Raw genomic sequence first — 18,969 nt, forward strand, 5'->3', positions numbered from 1 at the left:
TATCAGTGGTGAAGATCCAATTTTGGCTTAATCTATCCTCTCCAGTTTCTCTGTTTTTTCTTATTTCTTGTTGGACGATCCTTCTATGGATGTTCCATATTCTCAGTTTTTTAGCTCTCAGAAAATTGGAATCATTTTGTACTGTGTAATTCTTTGCAACAAAAAACCTTGTAATGTGTTTGAGAATGAGCTATGCTTAGAGTTCAATCCAGTTTTTTGTGTTTCCTTTCATTGTGTATTAATGGTTTTTATTAGAATTATGTGTTGTACCATGAATTAATTTGGTATCGTATGTTGTATGTCTGGTGTATTTTTCAAGTTAACAATTTATAAATGTCTCTACAGAAAGTTATGAAGTGGATAAAGATGTTTTACCAAAGAGGAGATTATTAGTTTGATCCTAAGTAGAAATCAAATTGTTTGGATAATTTAGTTGTTTGAAGGAAAAGGAATTCAAGTATCACAATGTTTTTGGTCCTTAAAATTAGTATTTGATTGTTTTATAAATAATTTATTTATTTTAATTTTTTTTATGAAGGAAGATATAAAAAATATATTTTTTTGGAGAAATGCAATCACAATAACAAAATCATAGTTTTTGGATAAATATAGAGGAAAAATATTTATAGTGGTTTTAAGATATTAATGGAGCAAAAATATCTCAGGTGTTGAAATAATATCTTTTTTATGTTTTATTATTCTCACATTCTAAACTATTTAAAAAATTTCTCGGGAGAATTTATCTAATCCTAGCTTGCTTAATATTCTTTTAAACCCAACCTATTAACTTCATTTTTCATCTCAATCCTAACTTAACGTTGGAGAGATCAAGTCGGGCATCCACAGTCCTAGATTAAATCGAACTCACAAAGATATCACCAATAATTACACCACCATCTTATGATCTTTATCTTTCATTTTCTTTGCAAATTGATAGGGAATATAAATCAACTAACCACCATTCGTCATGCCAACGCCATGTCAGGCCAACACCCTCTTATCCATAACGATAGAAGCCCAAAAGATAGCTTAGATTAATTATCGAGTTGTCGGGCTACCTTTCTTACATAATATTTATAGGAATATTCTTGAAATATTATAAGGCAATTTGGGTTGGTTACAAACCGACTTCCTATGGAATATTTATAAGAATATTCTTGAAATACCAAAAGATAATTCATTTTCGGTTATGAATCAGCACTCCTTGAAATATTTGTAAGAATATTCTCAAAATATTAGAAGACAATTCGACTCGGTTATAAATCAACTCCCCAATTAAATATTCATAAGAATATTCTTGAAATATCAAAAAGCAGTTCAGATCGATTATGTGCTAGTTATAGGTGCCCTATATGTCAATCACATGAGTGATGACACATGTGACATACTGCATAATCTTTTTTGTTATTATTATTATTATTATTATTATTATTATTATTATATTTTTTTACTTTATATTAGATGATGAATATATTGTGATGTCTTTGGATTTGTGCAATGAGAGTTGAATCATGATGAAATCATGATAATAAGACCAATTCATCTATAGACACTGATCTTATCGAGATAACCGGATAGATCAGTGTACTATATACCTATCCATATGATGAAGACAATTGATCTCATAGCTGCTTGTGTAGGGACACTAAGGATATAGTGCATGTGCTCATTGGAGAATGAGTTTAATGAACAATCTGCTTACTGAATGTTGGTTGGTTAATGATATCTCACAGTCAGACAATGATTATGTAGTCTCAGTTGTGTGTTTGGTCCTTAAACTTAAGACACCATGAATGTCCTTAATGAGTACTTCACTCTTTGATATCAGATTTATAAGTCTAAGAGTTCTAGATATAGTAAAACTGGTCATCGAGGGTAGTAGTCAATCTTATGAGGGAAATTGGGTGTCAATAGAGGATCATCTACTCTCGATATCATGAGAGGAATATCTAATGCATTTTCACTCAAGCAAATTCTTGGCTAGGGTCGATCAGATCATGATGAATCGGATAAAGGTGAGATTTGGATTGTGAGAGGAGTTCTTCGGGAGAATCCGATTAGAGTGGGACTCGGATAGATTTCGTATGGGCTTGACAGCATCATGCCCGGTATACAATCTCTGGGATATTAGATAAATGAGGGACTACAGATACATGGTAATTGAGAGCATACAAGTCTAATGGATTAGATTCCCTTATACCGTTTGAGACTATGACGTAGTGGCTTAGTACAAGTTGAGTGAATTATTATGGGAAAAATAATTCACTGAATCATAAAGAGTTCTAGCAGGTGCAGTTCATAGCCAGCTCGGTATTTGGCCTAGAATGTCACACACACATATTGTGGATGACACGATGAATAGAGGATTGGATATGTAATATCCAATAAGCCCCTATTTTATTGAATCTATTGAGTGAAACTCAATAAGAACTTAGAGTGGATATTTGGATGGAGATCCAATTTTCATTAAACTAAAGATAATTAGATGGAGATCTATATCCAATATGCTAAAGTAATTGGATGAAAATTCAATACCCAATAGGGCAGGAGCTATTAGAGTTAAGTTGAGATGACTCTTTATAAATATGAGGGGGGGCAAAGAATCATGGGCTAGACTCTTTGGCCGCCTATCTCCTATTCTCCTCCCTCCCTTTCATCCCCTACTATCAACCCTATTTGGGGCATGAGAATAGCAAGAAGGGTTGGCCCCTTCTTGTGCTTGCTACTACGTGGTGGTGCACGAAGGCAACGAAAGAATGCATCGTAAGAGGTGTGTCGTTGCTTCATCCGTCGTGTGAATCACCACTAGAGAGGAGTTTGCGAGAGCTCCTTTATCCATGGATTGAGATATGCAAATTGGAGATATATGATCTCCCATAGGTGAGAATGTCTTACACGTGTTGTGTTATGTAGTTTTCAATTTCATAAGTTTTTCGCTCTCAATTGTCGCATGTGGTGCTGTCTGAGATTTCCCAACATTATGAACCACTCTCTTGCAGAATATTCAGAGGAATATTTTAGGAAGGCTAGAAAGCAGTTCAGGTCAGTTATAAACAACTTTCCCTATAGGATCTTTACGAGATATTCCTCCTCCCAAAGGTTAGTCTAAAAATCATCATTACATTATTTCATTAAGCATGATTTCATAAGGTATTTTTAATCAAAATCATTTTGTTTGTTTATCATAAAACATGTAATTTTTAAAATCACTAGAAAGGTAAGCATGATCCAATTTTATTTTTGTATTTTTATTAAACATTATTAAGCATGTAATTTTTAAGAAAAATAACTAAACTAAATTAAAAATAACTCATGAAAAAACATCATGTAATTTCTAAATAAAATAAACGTATTTTGATTACCTCATCGTCGAAAGCCGTTAAGGCGTAGTTTGCCACCTCGCATTTGTTGATTTTCTCGTCTTCCGAGGAGCTCGTTTCGTCCCGAAGTGCATTCTTCTTCTTAAATTTGTTTTTATTTTTTGATTCTTGCTTTAAGTACTTTTTAAGTTTTATTGTGAGAAGTTCAAGTTCATCATCACTTGAGCTTTCGCTCGAGTGGTCTTCTTTTGTTCAATGTGTCAAATCCTTCCTATTCTTTGGAAGGTGGTTCTCAAGTTCAACATGTGTCATAAAACTCATTTCATAGGTTTTTAAAGACCCTATTAGTACTTCGAGTGGAAAACGGTTCAAATCCTTGGCATCTTGTATGGCCGTTATTTTAGAGTCCTAAGTTTTAGAAAGTGAGCGTAAAACTTTATTGACGAGTTCAAAATTCGAAAAACATTTGCCGAGAGCTTTTAAACCATTGACGACATCTATAAAACGAGTGTACATGTCAACAATAGTTTCGCTAGGCTTCATTTGAAAAAGTTTAAAATCATACATTAAAAAGTTGATTGTCGAATCTTTAACTTTGCTAGTGCCTTTACATGTGATTTCGAGAGTGCGCTATATGTCAAAAGTCGTTTCGCACATAGAAACCCGATTAAACTCAGTTTTATCTAAGACGTAAAACAAGGCATTCATAACCTTTGCATTAGAGAAAAAGTCTTCTCCAAATCATTTCAATGGTTCATTAGAAGAGAAGACATTTGAAAACCAAATTCGACTATATGCCATAAATCGAGATTCAATGAAAGCAAGAAAATTCTCATTCGAGTTTTTCAATAAGTGTAGTCCGTCCCATTGAAAAAGTGAGGGCGAATGAGAAAGTGACCCTCTTGAAAGCCGAAAAGAGCCATTTCTCTTTGGGTGTTAAACCAAATGAGAAAATGAGGCTCTGATACCAATTGTGAGGAAAGGGGTCGACACTAAGGAGGGGGGGGGGGGGGGGTTGAATTAGTGCAGCAATAAAATCACGTCAGTTTCAGAAAATTCTTTCGTACGATAAAAATCAATTTCGGAAACTTAACTTGAAACACGTGTTCGTAAATGTATTGAAGGCAGTAAGCAAGTAAAATGGTTTGCAGTAAAGTAAATGACAACAATAGAAATGCAAACCAGAGAACACGCCAATTTTATAGTGGTTCGATCATCGTGACCTACATCCACTTTGCTGATTCCTCTTCCATTGAGGCCACCAGCATCCACTATCGGTCTTCCGTTAATAGACAAAAAGATCAACCTCCTTCTTACACCCCTCTTCTCCTTTTACTGGGTTTACGAGACAACCCTTACAAGCACTCACTCCTCTCACAAACTATTCTAACACTTAGACTAGAGCAGGATTCTCACAAGAGATTTCTATATTATTTTTTCCCTTTTTAAATTCTCTGTGCTTGTGTATTTTAACCAGGGATGAGAGGGGTATTTATAGGCCTCAAGTTGATTCAAACTTGGAGCCTAAAAACATCTCATCCCTGGTTTCCTAGGTCCGGACGGTACCACCGCTTATGTTAGTCTGACACTGACACTGCGTTGGGCGGTACCACTGCCCAGTCTAGCGGTACCATCGATTGGCTCCCTACCATTGGACGGTACCACCGCTTGGCACCCTGCCAGGAGAGGTACCATCACCCAAACTGGCGGTACCACCGCTTGGCACCCTGCTAGGAGCGGTTCCACCGCTTGACATAGTCTCGGAGACTGTGCCACGACGGTGTCACCTCTTGGGGCACTATTTGGGCCTTTCATTGGGCCCCACACAATCCTTACATGGGCCCAACTAGCCCTAGTTAGGTTAGCCCAAATCCAAATCCAATTACGTGCTAGCTACGATTCCTAAGACATATCTAAGCTAACAAGTCCGTAAATCTAGTTTCTTCCGGCGATCTTCCGGCGAACTTCCGACAATCTCTCGGCAATGTTCCAACGGACTCCCGACAAGCTCCTGGACTTCACGACGATCTTCTTAGTGAGTTCCGACAAGCTTCTCTGGCAAGCTCTGAGACTTCTCGGCTAGTTCCTGTAGAACTTCCGATGAACGTCTAGACTTCCGACGAACTCTCGAACTCCCAACGAATTCGCGTTCTTGACTCCGGGACTTCATTTTTCTTTATGCCTTGCTATCGTAGTTAATCCTATGCATGTAAAAATACACTTCGATCTAGGCAATTAATACTATGCATTAATCATGTTGTCCAGCATGTCATTGGTCCCTCGACGCTTCGTCCGATTCTTCGGTGCATCGTCCTCTCTTGCGGCCTATTACCCAATCGGCCAGTTGACTCCGCAACTCCGATATCCTTGGCGCAATATCCGCTTTTCTTAGCCCAAAGCTTTCTGTCGATACGTCGACCGATCCTCCGGCTTGACATCCAATCTTCTAACATATTCCATCGACCCAACATGATTCTTCCTGCTTTAATTGTCTCATCCTGATCGAAGCATCCTGTGTCACTTAAAATATAGATTAAATCATAAACACTCATCAATTGGTTTCATCATCAAAATCTAAGATTCAACAATAATTTTCAACTCAGCCCACTAAAATATGACAGGTCATGAGCATATTCTTTGGATAAAGTTACAATTGTTTCAAGGTGTTTTTTTTCATGACCAAGGAATACATTAAAGAATTTAGTTACCAACTGTAAAATACTTAATTTCGAAATTCCCTATGCATGAAGGGTTGTTTCATTCACTAGTACTTATTTTAGTATTTAGGGGTTAGAAAAAATTTTAGAAACTGATGATATTGGCAGAAGCTCTCTTGAAGTGCTCCCTTAAACTCTATATCTCTTGGATGCGTCCTTGAGTGGTGAGTCTTTTGTTTTTAGTTCTGTATCCTTGTCTATTATCCTTCGGGTGGTGATCTTTCTATATCCTTTTGTGATTTTAAACTTGGTGGTGAGTTTTTTTTTCGATCCTATCAGAGTTATATCGTGAGTTCGTTCCTTTCCTACTATCGGCTTTTTTCCGAAATCCATTCTGCATTACCCCCCGATTTCAACTCCACTCGAAAAAGAAACAAATCCAAGTATTACCATTTCCACCGTGATTACGACCATGATATGGAAGATTATTATGTTACGAAGGAACAGATTAATGATCTCATATGACTAGGGCACCTTAGGCGATTCATCTGAAGACGTCGGGAGCCATCACCCCAACCTCAAGGGCTGGTCGAAAGACAAATCGACATTATCGTCAATGGTCCGACCTTAGGAGTCAACACCATGGGTCGTAAAGCTTACGCCCGAGCCATCATTGGCAAGCACCCTAAGGCGACTAGGAAATAACTTTAAAAGAAAAAGAAATGGAATGCCTCGACCGAAACCATGATAATGCCTTAGTAGTCTCCGTAAGGATGGTCAGCACCCACATAAAATGGGTCATGATCGATACAAGCAACTCAATCTCCCCCCTCGAGATCATAAACCTACATGTCACATTTAGAGATGAACTATATTCAAAGACAATTGTAACCAAGTTCATGGTAATTAACATCCCCTCAACATACAATATCATCGTAGATCAACTTACATTAAACAAACTACAAGCAGTCGTGTCAACCTATCACATGATGATGAAATTCCCAACCAGCACCAACGTTGATGAATTAAGGAGCAATCTAAGGGAGTCCCAATAGTGCTACCTCATAATAGTCTCCTTGCCTAAGAATGTTCGATCTGAGGAACCACCTGTGGACCCAAAAGATTTCGCTAAGCCCCTTGATCGAAATTGATGAAACCATTGATTGAAACACCCCTAGATAAGGCTCACCCTAATCGGGTCGTTAAGATTAGCGTAATGTTGCCCAACGAGAAGCGAGTACAACTTATTAATTTTCTTAAGAAGAACATCGAGATGTTCCCATGGTCATCAAGGGACATATCATAAATCAATCTAGATGTAGCTCAACTTCATTTGAACATATCTCTTAGAGCTCAACCAATCAAGCAAAGACCTCGCAAATTTGCTCCCGAACACTAGCAAGCTATTAGCAATGAAATTAACAAACTATTAAGAGCATGGTTCATTACCAAGGAGCAATACTCGCAGTGGCTTACCAACGTTGCATTTGTCAAGAAGTCAAATGAAAATTGAAAGATGTGTGTTTACTCTATCGATGCCAATAAAGCATATCTAAATGACAACTATCCGCTCCCTCGGGTAGATCAATTGGTCAATGCCACCTCGGATCATGAGCTCCTCACCTTCATAGACACATTTTCCGGATATAACTACATAATAATGGTACTAGAAGATCGGGAACACACCTCCTTCAACACCCACTAAGGGACATATTGCTATAAAGTCATGTCAATTGAGTTGAAGAACACAGGAGCAACATACCAAAGGATGATGAATAAGATCTTTAAGCATCAGATCGGGAGAAATGTTAAAGTATATATAGATGATATGATAGTCAAAAGCAAAATGATTGACTCACTTTACAAACCTAGTAGAGACTTTTCAAATTCTAAAGAGATACAACATGCGTCTCAATACGACCAAGTGCACTTTCGAAGTCAGCTAAGAAAAGTTTCTTGGGTTCATTGTATATCAAAGAAAGATAGACACAAACCATAAAAAAGTATAAGACATACTAAAAATGCACTCGCCTCAGTCAATAAAAGAAGTTCAACGACTAACGGGGCAAATAGTAGCCTTGAGCCAATTTTTGTCCCGATCTGATGATAAATGCTAACCCTTTTTTCTTAGCCCTTAAGAACCCAAAAGGTTTTTTTAGGACCTTGGAATGCCAAGAGGCTATTGAGAAATTAAAGTATCATCTCGCCCAACTACGATAGTTGACCTCTACCTCGGGAGCGATTCTCAGTCTCTATTTTGTCGTTACTGACCTGGTCGTCAGCTCCGTACTAGTCCAAGATAATGCAGGGAGTCAAAGGCTCATCTACTATGCTAATCACATCCTAAATTGACCCGAGAAATGATACCCACATATAGAGTGACTAGCATTTGCACTAGTACTCAAGGCGAGAAAGCTCTATCCTTACTTTCAAGTGCACATCATATAGGTTATTACCGACCAACTACTCTATTTGGTTCTACCTCGATTCAACTAACCAGACTAGTGATGAGTGAGTTCAACATACAATATACGCCAAGAACTACCATAAAAGTCTAGGCCATGGCAGATTTTATTTTAGAGTCGACTCCCCCACCTGAAGATGACAGCCATATTCCTACGGTGTGGATATTATTTATTGATGGTTTAGCCACCTTGGAGACTGGCGGTGCCGACATCATCTTAAATCGCTCAAACCAGCATATGTATAAGCAAGCCCTTAGATTTGAATTCAAAATATATAACAACGAGGTCAAATATGAGGCACTCCTCTCAGGATTCTAGCTCGCACAAGAACTTTAGGTCCAAGAACTAATGATGTTTAGTCACTCATAACTAGTCATAAGGGAGGTTATGAAGCCCGAGATGCAATCATAGTGAAAATACCTCATTAAGGTATAGAAATTAACTCATAACTGATCCTAACTCAGTGTGCTCTGAATACTACATAAAAAAAATACTCTAGCAGATACACTCACCCAATTAGTGTCTTCCCAAACTCCCAAGCAAAGTTGTTCGTGGGTCAAAATATTATCAACCCAAACCATCAAGAAGCTCGACATAGTTATGGTTAGAGAGGAATTAAGTTGGATGGATGAGATCCTATGTTACAAGAAAGATGGCACACTGTCAACCGACCCCGCAACAGCCTAAAGAGTCAAGTACCATCAGGTATGGTATTGTCTAATCAATAGTCGACTATGTCATAGGTCTTTCAGTCTCACTCCTCATATGCTTAACCCCTCATAAGGCCATGAGGGTGATTACTAAGATTCATGAGGATATCTATGAAGAACACATTAACGGATAAACTCTTCCTTCAAGGTGCTTGGGCAAGGGTTCTACTAGCCAATACTATACAAGGAAACAATTGCTTGTGCCCAAAAGTGTCACAGGTGCTAGGAATTTGCTCATATACCATGATATTGGTAGTCCCCTTGAGTCCAATCGATTGTACATTGTCATTTGCTCAACGGGGCATAAGCCTTCTTGTGCCCTTCGCACCCACTTCCAATTAACGAAGATTCTTCATCGTAGGAGTCGATTACTTCACAAAGTGGGTGGAAGTCGAGTTATTAGCATCGATAACTGAGAAACATGTCGAGGGGTTTGTATGGAAGAACATTATCACCCACTCTAGGATACCAAAGGCCCTCGTCACGGACAACGAACTCAGTTCAACAACTCGAAATTTAGGGAGCTCTGCCAATCATACAAAATTCAACTAAGATTCAGCTTGGTGGCCCACCCCCAAACCAACGATCTTATTGAAGTCACCAACCGATATATCCTCAAAAATCTTAAAAAGTGAGTCATCGAATCAAAGGGTACTTGGGTAGACTAGTTATCAAGCATCCTATGGGCTTCCCGAACGACATGTAAGACCATAGTGGGTGAATCATCCTTTTAATCTAGCATTTGGTACCGAGATCATTCTACCACCTAAGATAGTATTCCTGACACCCCATGTCAAAAACTTCAACAAGGAAGCCTTCGAAGCAAGGCTTTAAGCTAGGCTTGATTTAATCAATGAGACCAGAGTAACTGCACATTTATGAATTTTGATATATAAGAAGGCAATGGCCAAGCTTTACGACAAAGGTATTTGCCCTTGGGGAATTCGAGTAAGAGACTTGGTGCTATGCAAGGCTAATATAAGTAACCCGATGCGATCCCGAGAGAAGCTAGCATCAAAGTGGGAAGGAACATACCCAGTTAACAAAATCATCCAAGATGGAATATATCGTCTCGGAACAACAGAAGGTGGGATGTTACCAAGAACGTGATATATCTCCAACATAAAGAAGTTTTATCCTTAAGGTTCCCCTGGTTCGATCAAGGGACACTTTAAGTTCATAGAAAGTATATTTTTTATTTTCTAAAAAAAAGATTATGGTAGATAGATCGGGTCTTCACAAACAAATTTAGACATCGATCTACAAAAGGCAAAAGAACATATCGCAAAATGGTTCAACAGATTAAGCACCTGAGCGAGGTAGTGAGTCAGGTTATCGTCAAAAGTTATCTTATTTTTCATCTGGATGCCTTGGCCCTCAATGTAGTCGATGAATGGGTCCTCCTCGAACTCTAATCCCAAATACCACGTCTTAAAATGAGCTAAGATAATTAAGTATCCAAACTTATACGAGGTGACCCTCGACCTTTCCAACCCCTTTCTAAATCTCGCAGAACCCTAAGATCCATGAGAGGAAAGGTCGCAACCCCTGACCTTTCCTAGAAATGCTCATCTCTCTCTTCCTCTCTTCTCCCTTCATTATTAAAATGCTAGTTGAGGAGAATATGAAAAGATACTCCTAGAGCCATTTGTGGGAATCCAACCCACAACTAAGTGGCGCCAATCGTGGAAAAGCATTCTTTCACTCCCCTCACGAAGTCACCTTTCGCAACCAAATTAAAGTACCTTTTTGGGATTATTATGACAAGATGTATGAGTTAAGCAAACTTAACTCTTAGAAGAAGAAATCCACTATGACGGTAAATTAGGCTATAAAGGCACCCAAGACGTGTGAGTTGGGCAAACCCGACCCATATAAGAAGAAATCCACTACGATGGTAAATTGGTCCATGAAGGCACTCGACGCATAAGTTAGGTAAACTCAACCCGCGTAAGAAAAAATCTACTACAGTGATAAATTGGGCCAAGAAGACGCCCAAGACGAGTGAGTTGGGCAAACTCAACCAATGTAAGAAGAAATATGCTATAACGGTAAATCAGGCCAGGAAGACACTCAAGATGCATGAGTTGGGAAAACCCGACCTGCGTAAGAAGAAATCTACTGCGATGGTAAATCATGCCAGGATGACACCCAAGACGTGTGAGTTGGGCAAACTTGACCCGTGTAAGAAGAAATCTATTATAATGGTATATTAGGCTAGGAAGGCGCCCAAGACGTGTGAGTCGAGCAAACCCGACCCGCGTAAAAAGAAATCTGCTATGGTAGTAAATTGGGATAGGAAGGCATCCAAAATGTGTGAATCGAGCAAACCCAACCCACATAAGAAGAAATTTGCTACGATCATAAATTAGACCAAGAAGGCACCTAAGACACGTGAGTCGAGCAAACTCGATTCATGTAAGAAGAAATCTACTACGATGGTAAATCGAGCAAACCCAACCCACATAAGAAGAAATCCACTACGATCAAAAATTAGACTAAGAAAGTGCCCAAGACGCGTGAGTCGAGCAAACTCGATTCATGTAAGAAGAAATCTACTACGATGGTAAATCGAGCCAGGAAGACGTCCAAGACACATGAGTCGAGCAAACTCGACCTACGTAAGAAGAAACCAACTGACGCGACAATGGACACAAGAATTCTATTGTCTAGTCGGTTATGAATTGGCTCCCCTACAAAATATTCATAGGAATATTCCTGAAATACCATAAGGTAGTTTGGGTCGATTATGAATCGGCTCTCGTACGAAATATTCTCGGAATACCAGAAGGCAATTAGAGTCGATTACAAACTGACTCCCCTACGAAATATTTGCAGAAAGAACGTAATTCGAGTCTGTTACAAATTGTCTTCCTTATAGAATCTTTACGAGATATTTTTCTTCTCGATGTTAGTATAAAAATATATCCTTAGCTCTAGATTAAAGGAGGAGAAAAAAAAAAAAAGTAGAACTCGATAGTAACTTAGGATCGACTCAGGAGACCTCTCGACCTCGGTTTTTACATAGAAAATGAGTCTAAAAAAATCATACTCTACCCTGGATGATTTCTCGTATATGGATCATGATTATATAGTGTTGACATAGAAGTCAACGATATTTTCCCCCAACATATACTGTCCTAATCTTCATCCATTTTGTACCGTTTCATTTGACGTTGAACCATACCATCCCATGGCCATACCGAGTTAAACGGATCGGATTCTTCTTGTCGGAAGAAATTAACTCGGTATTTGCATCACGTGATGTATCGAGTTAAGCGGATCGGGTTCTTCTTCTTGTCGGACTAACCCGATCATTCCATTGCTAATGCTACTGCCACGTCGCAACAAAGCCGGGTCGGGAGAACCGGACGCCCACTGCTTCTTCGCTGAGGACGCCGCACGAAGCGGACCTCCGCTTGCTCGCTTCGACCCCTTCGCCCCTTTAAATACCCATCGGCTATCGATAGAGAAGAAACAGAGGAGCGGAGAAGAAGACGGACAGACCGATAGCCTTCTTCTCCCTCTTCTCACTCCATCTAATCGTCTACGGCCCCTTTTGGTACTCGTTTCTTTCTCCATGACACAAACGCGTTCTGCATATATCCTTTCTTCATCACATAACTCTGTTGCTGACACAGGAGCTCCTCTTAGTAAACGATGGCAGAGGGTGAGGACATCCAACCTCTGGTGTGCGACAATGGAACTGGGATGGTTAAGGTACCAACCAACACGATCATACGTTTGATTCACAGCCATGATTTCTAGGAACTCAAACCTCTCTCTCTCTCTCTCTCTCTCTCTCTCTCTGTGCGTGCGTGTGTGTTTATAGGCTGGGTTCGCCGGAGATGATGCTCCAAGAGCCGTCTTCCCGAGCATCGTCGGCCGCCCCCGCCACACCGGCGTGATGGTCGGCATGGGGCAGAAGGACGCCTACGTCGGGGACGAGGCTCAATCCAAGAGAGGCATATTGACGCTCAAGTACCCCATCGAGCACGGCATCGTCAACAACTGGGACGACATGGAGAAGATATGGCATCACACCTTCTACAACGAGCTCCGCATCGCTCCCGAAGAGCACCCCGTCCTCCTCACCGAGGCCCCCCTCAACCCTAAAGCCAACCGCGAGAAGATGACCCAGATCATGTTCGAGACCTTCAATGCTCCCGCCATGTACGTCGCCATCCAAGCCGTCCTCTCCCTCTACGCCAGTGGACGCACAACAGGTACGTCCGTCGTTGCATGCACTGCGTTTGCCCTCGCGTTGCACTAGGATGACCGGAGCAACGCTGGTGGGCGCGGCGCAGGGATTGTGCTGGATTCCGGTGATGGCGTTAGCCACACCGTCCCGATCTACGAAGGCTACGCCCTCCCGCACGCGATCCTTCGGCTGGACTTGGCAGGCCGCGACCTGACCGACCACCTCATGAAGATCCTGACGGAGCGCGGCTACTCCTTCACGACCACCGCGGAGCGCGAGATCGTGAGGGACATGAAGGAGAAGCTGGCGTACATCGCCCTCGACTACGAGCAGGAGATGGAGGCCGCCAAGACCCCCGCGGCGGTGGAGAAGACCTACGAGCTCCCCGACGGGCAGGTGATCACCATCGGCGCCGAGCGGTTCCGCTGCCCGGAGGTGCTCTTCCAGCCGTCCCTGATCGGGATGGAAGCCGCCGGCATCCACGAGACGACCTACAACTCCATCATGAAGTGCGACGTGGACATCAGGAAGGACCTGTACGGGAACATCGTCCTCAGCGGCGGGACCACCATGTTCACCGGCATCGGCGACAGGATGAGCAAGGAGATCACGGCGTTGGCGCCCAGCAGCATGAAGATTAAGGTGGTGGCTCCGCCGGAGAGGAAGTACAGCGTTTGGATCGGAGGCTCCATCCTGGCATCGCTCAGCACTTTCCAACAGGTCATCCATCGATCCATCTCTCTCTCTCTCCTAATCCAACATTTCATTCTCGGATCGAATTGCTCATCACAGTCCAAACTTGGTTGCAGATGTGGATTGCCAAGGCCGAGTACGATGAGTCTGGTCCATCCATCGTGCACAGGAAATGCTTCTGATTTCTCCCAACTAGGAAACAAGGCATCGACAATGTGTTGTGTAGTTGGTGTGAAGCTTTGAGTTGCCATATAATTCACCACAGACACTTACTGCCAAACCTACTACTCTCTTGTTGAGCTTAACGCCATTGCTCCCGCATGCTTCAACCCACCCCGAAAAGAAGTCTTGTTTCATTAGCTACGTGTTGGTTTGCTTTGGTCGGCCCTTATCCTTGATACATATGTTAATCTCGACTAGTATGACTCAGATTCATTGTTAGTTAATAGAAATCAAACATAATAGAGTAAAAAAAATTAAAAAATATATATTATATTAACAATCGAAAAAATTGAGTAACCAAATAGTGATATAGTGATTGATGATTGATTCTATAATGATGCATTCTCTATTGCAGAAACTTCTTTGTCTCTCCAAATGCTATTGGTCGCAGGTGTCCACTTGCCCCCTTATAAAAACTTATCTGTCTGGCTTGCATTGGCCACCCTCCCCATCTCTATACAGCCTCCTTTGTCTTAGCTCCTGCTACCGAGCATGTGTAGCTCTTCCCTGTCGGCCATGGCCAGTCACGGCTTCAGTTGCAGGATCATGACTGTGGCTTTCGTTTTCTCCCTCGTTTATTCTTCTCTCATCGTTTCTTCCACTGCGGAGCTACAGAAGCTGGAGCACTCGATCAAGGCCGATGGATCTCTGAGCCTTCTGGTCGTCGGCGACTGGGGCAGAAAAGGAGCCTACAATCAAACACACGTGGCCGCGCAGGTTGGACTCGGCATGCGCGCATGCAGCTAAACCTTCTTCTCCCTCCTCATTCTCAGGAAGTATATCGGTGACTATCTCCGTTTTAAGCACCGCTAATCTTTTGAAGCATTGTTAAGCTTTCCATGTGAACGATGATGGTATCGGTGGGTAGGGCATCGACTGTTCTTGGGAAAGAGGGGGGTGCATTGATTGCAGATGCATGTATGGCAGCGGTGACAGCTTAGACATAAATGGTGGAATGCCCCCCCAGGCCCCAGCAATGGCAGATGGTGCCCCCTACATGTTTGGTGGTATCTTTTCTTCTTCCTTTTGAAGAAAGATCAAGTGGGCTAAGTTGATGAGCAAGTTGGGTTGTGAATCATTTCAGATCCCCTTTTTCTTATTTGGCTTTACTTGATGTTGATTGGAATATATTAATCCTCATGCCAACTGTGTGTTTGGATATGAACAGATGATTCTTTCAGTAGCAGCAGAGCATTTTGTTAGTCTATTCATATCCAAACATGGACTTGGGATGAGGATTAGCATATTCCATCATCAAGTAAACAACGCATATGAAAAATAGGATGAACAGGATAACAGTTCGTACTCTTCTTGAAAGATTAACCTGTTTACTTCTCCAAGCTCGGAACATCGATTGCTTGTTTCCCTCTGTTTCTTCTACGAACTTTCAACTGCAACACAACTCACAAACTTGATGTGAATGTAGATGGGAAAGATCGGAAAGGAGCTAAGCATAGACTTTGTCGTATCCACTGGCGACAACTTCTACGAGAATGGCTTGACAGGAATCACTGACGAGGCATTTGAGGACTCGTTCACCAACATCTACACTGCAGAGAGCTTGCAGAAACAATGGTACAGTGGTACGTTTCTTCTTCACGGATGAAGAATGTGCCAACACAAAGGTGCCAATTAATCTATCTGATCGAGTGGCTTTCATTCTCTCTCTCTCTCTCTCTAGTTTTGGGGAATCATGACTACAGGGGAGATGTGTTGGCACAGTTGAGCCCTGTGCTGCAAGGAGTTGATAGCAGATGGCTGTGCTTGAGGTCTTTCGTCCTTAATGCAGGTGAAGATGATCCTCAGCTTGGCTTGGCAAACGGTCTTCAAGCTGTATTAAGTGATTTCACCATTTGTTTCTGCCTTGTTTGTGCTAGAAATTGTGGACTTCTTGTTTGTGGACACGACTCCCTTTGTTGACCATTACTGGATCAATACCGAGGGTCATCACTATGACTGGAGAGAAGTCACTCCACGCCAAACCTATATCTCAAGTCTTCTAAAGGTATTATTTTGTTTTTTTATCCGATCCAATGAGGCGACTAACCTATTAACCTTTTAGGTTACGTCTAAATCACTGACTCAAAATGTTTTGATTTAATTCAAACTAATATGTCATGATGTAATAATCTCTGGTCGTATTTATAGGTAGTTTTTTCCTACTTTAGCGCTTTACCATGTCACTTATCTGATATCCATTTGTCATGACCGACCAACTTTGGATAACATTTCCATTAACTTGTAAGTCGATTCGAATCTTTACCCTAGACAAGGGTTGTTATATTTCATCTGATGCAAGTTCAAAAGGATCCATACAATATGGTGGTGAAGAACACTGCTGAACTGTGTGATCTTATGATTAGGATTTGGATTCAGCACTGGAAGCATCAAGGGCAACATGGAAGGTTGTAGTTGGACACCACACCATAAGAAGTGTCAGCATTCATGGAGACACAAAGGAGTTGCATACTTCACTTCTCCCAGTTCTTAAGGTAATTTACTTCCCAAGTCTTTGGTAGAGAAGGAAAAAGGTTGAATCGAATTCTACTGATACTTGAACCCTCTCAGGCTCATGGAGTTGACCTCTATGTCAATGGGCATGACCATTGCCTAGAACACATTAGCAGCAATGACAGGTACAGATCTAATGTCTCCTTGCAAGCATGATGAATTGTTTGAAGAGATGTGACAGTCTTCATATCACTCACTGGCAGTCCAATCCAATACCTAACCAGTGGAGGAGGCTCAAAGTCATGGAGGGGTGTCTTCAATCCGAGCTCGGACAAGCTTAGATTCTTCTATGATGGCCAAGGGTTCATGTCCCTGCAGCTGACCAAGACAGCGGCTGATGTGGTGTTCTATGATGCATTTGGCAGTGTTCTTCACAGATGGAGAGTGACCAAAGAGCTTCACAGCTCAATCTAGGAGGAAGAAAGACTGCGGCATGATCCTTAAAGCTATTATCGATGATTTCTTAGTGGTTATTAGCCAATTGTGTGTTGTTGCTTGAGATCCTGAAACTAAGCGATTCTATCATTGCTCTAATTATTCTTTCCCTCTATGTAGATTTCCATATGCGGGAAACACTTGTCTCAAGAGAAGGCAGATATGAAGGTAAGAGAAGGGACCAAGAATCTACAGCTCATAGAGATCCTGTCTGGATCTTGAAAATATTTATTAAGATATCAGACAAGACCTATATCCCATAGCAAAGTAACTAATCTTTAGACAACAATGTGCTATGCCCTCAAGCTCTAGAACAAGGTCCTAAAAGCATCCTTACATTTAGGTTTCCCCTTTGATCATATCATGATTCTGATGTTTCTCACAAGTCAGTCAATTCATACTTGTGGACTAATTATGAAGATTATTTCCGAACCAATTTCTTCTTCAATTTGGCCTCTCCCCTTCCATCAAACATTTCCACGCTTTGAATAGAGCATCATCAAGCAGAATTCTTGAAAGTAACCACTGAACCCACTGCAAAAACACCCTCATTTTCTTCTTTTTTTGTGAACAAGAACCTCTCTTCGATCATTCCACACATTGCATCAAAGAGGGTATCATCAAGAATGTCTCTTGGAACTAAACAAGAGACCATTGCAAGTTAATTTCTTGAAAAGAAGTGCAAACACCCCCACGAGAAGTTCCAGATTATTTTCTATTCCATCAACAAGGAAGTCTAAAGATGACGACGGAAGAGAAAAAGAGGTTTTTTGTTTCACCAATGCATTATTCTCTCGATCCTTTTAACTCGAATCCACAAGCATACCGCATAAAGATGACAAATTTGCGAAAACCCCACCGAAAGATCGCGTAAAGGCACAAAAAGAATGGATTTGGACAGAGGATTGGCATTATTTTCTTGAGCCACCTAACTCAGAGCCACAATCATATCGCATAAAGATGACAAATTTGAGAAAACCTTTTAACTCGAATCCACAATCATATTGCACAAAGATGACAAATTTGCGAAAACCTCACAAAAATATCGCGTGAAACAAGAAGAAGGAAAAAGAACGGATTCGGACAGAGAATTGGCAACCGACCTCAGGGGTGGAAGAACCGAAGAAGATCGACGGCAGTCTGTGATGTGTTCTTGAGGGGAGGAAGGGGAGTCTGGCGGTAGCGATGGGAAGCCACGAGCACATGCGCCGCCGACAGTTGCCTCCTCTTTTTGAATAGGGTGATGAGGTGAAGGTGACGAGGAGAAGAGGGGCGAAGATTGGGCTTCCATGGGCTAAATTGGGCTTGCTTGGGCCCATCCATCCTCTTCATAGTGTGCATGAATAGCTTACCATGATTTGTATCAACAAAAATAAAAACATCCTCTGAATTAGCTCTATCTTTTCTTCATGGTCAAATTCTTTAGCTCCATAAAAAAAAAACAAAATAAAAAAAACTTTTTTATCTTCTAAAAAGTTGCTCTATCAAAATGAACAATTTGTAGACTAAAAAAATAATAATTATAAACCACAACTAATAATTAGTAGGACCTTCTATGTCATTGTCATCATACCATTGAATAGTTTTCCTCTGCTTGCCATAAAAGTCAGAAACCATTGGCTAGCAGAGGTTTCTGAAACTGATTGAAAGAAGCACAAGGATTGTTTATCAGATGCTTGTGCTGTGGATGTCCAGGAGAAGAGAGACCACTGATTTCGAAGACTACATTCAACTATAAAATAATCATATAGTATA

The 18,969-nt window shown here is 41.1% G+C and overlaps 2 protein-coding genes across 2 annotated transcripts; both read left to right on the top strand.

The window, feature by feature from the left end:
- Positions 1–12,579: 12,579 nt before the first annotated feature.
- On the top strand, positions 12,580–14,405 carry LOC135617032 (actin-like). The gene is made up of 5 exons (XM_065116898.1): positions 12,580–12,714; positions 12,794–12,872; positions 12,985–13,378; positions 13,460–14,073; positions 14,163–14,405. The coding sequence occupies exons 2-5, from the start codon at positions 12,813–12,815 to the stop codon at positions 14,226–14,228; spliced, it is 1,134 nt and encodes a 377-aa protein (XP_064972970.1). The 5' UTR covers positions 12,580–12,714; positions 12,794–12,812; the 3' UTR covers positions 14,229–14,405.
- A 279-nt stretch (positions 14,406–14,684) lies between these two features.
- LOC135583140 (purple acid phosphatase 17-like) lies at positions 14,685–17,323 on the top strand. Its single transcript, XM_065116899.1, has 7 exons — positions 14,685–14,985; positions 15,695–15,851; positions 15,950–16,057; positions 16,146–16,273; positions 16,632–16,760; positions 16,837–16,904; positions 16,983–17,323. The coding sequence occupies exons 1-7, from the start codon at positions 14,761–14,763 to the stop codon at positions 17,191–17,193; spliced, it is 1,026 nt and encodes a 341-aa protein (XP_064972971.1). The 5' UTR covers positions 14,685–14,760; the 3' UTR covers positions 17,194–17,323.
- Positions 17,324–18,969: the final 1,646 nt, after the last annotated feature.

This window comes from Musa acuminata, chromosome BXJ2-7 (assembly GCF_036884655.1).
Source record: "Musa acuminata AAA Group cultivar baxijiao chromosome BXJ2-7, Cavendish_Baxijiao_AAA, whole genome shotgun sequence".
Taxonomy (NCBI): Eukaryota; Viridiplantae; Streptophyta; class Magnoliopsida; order Zingiberales; family Musaceae; genus Musa; species Musa acuminata.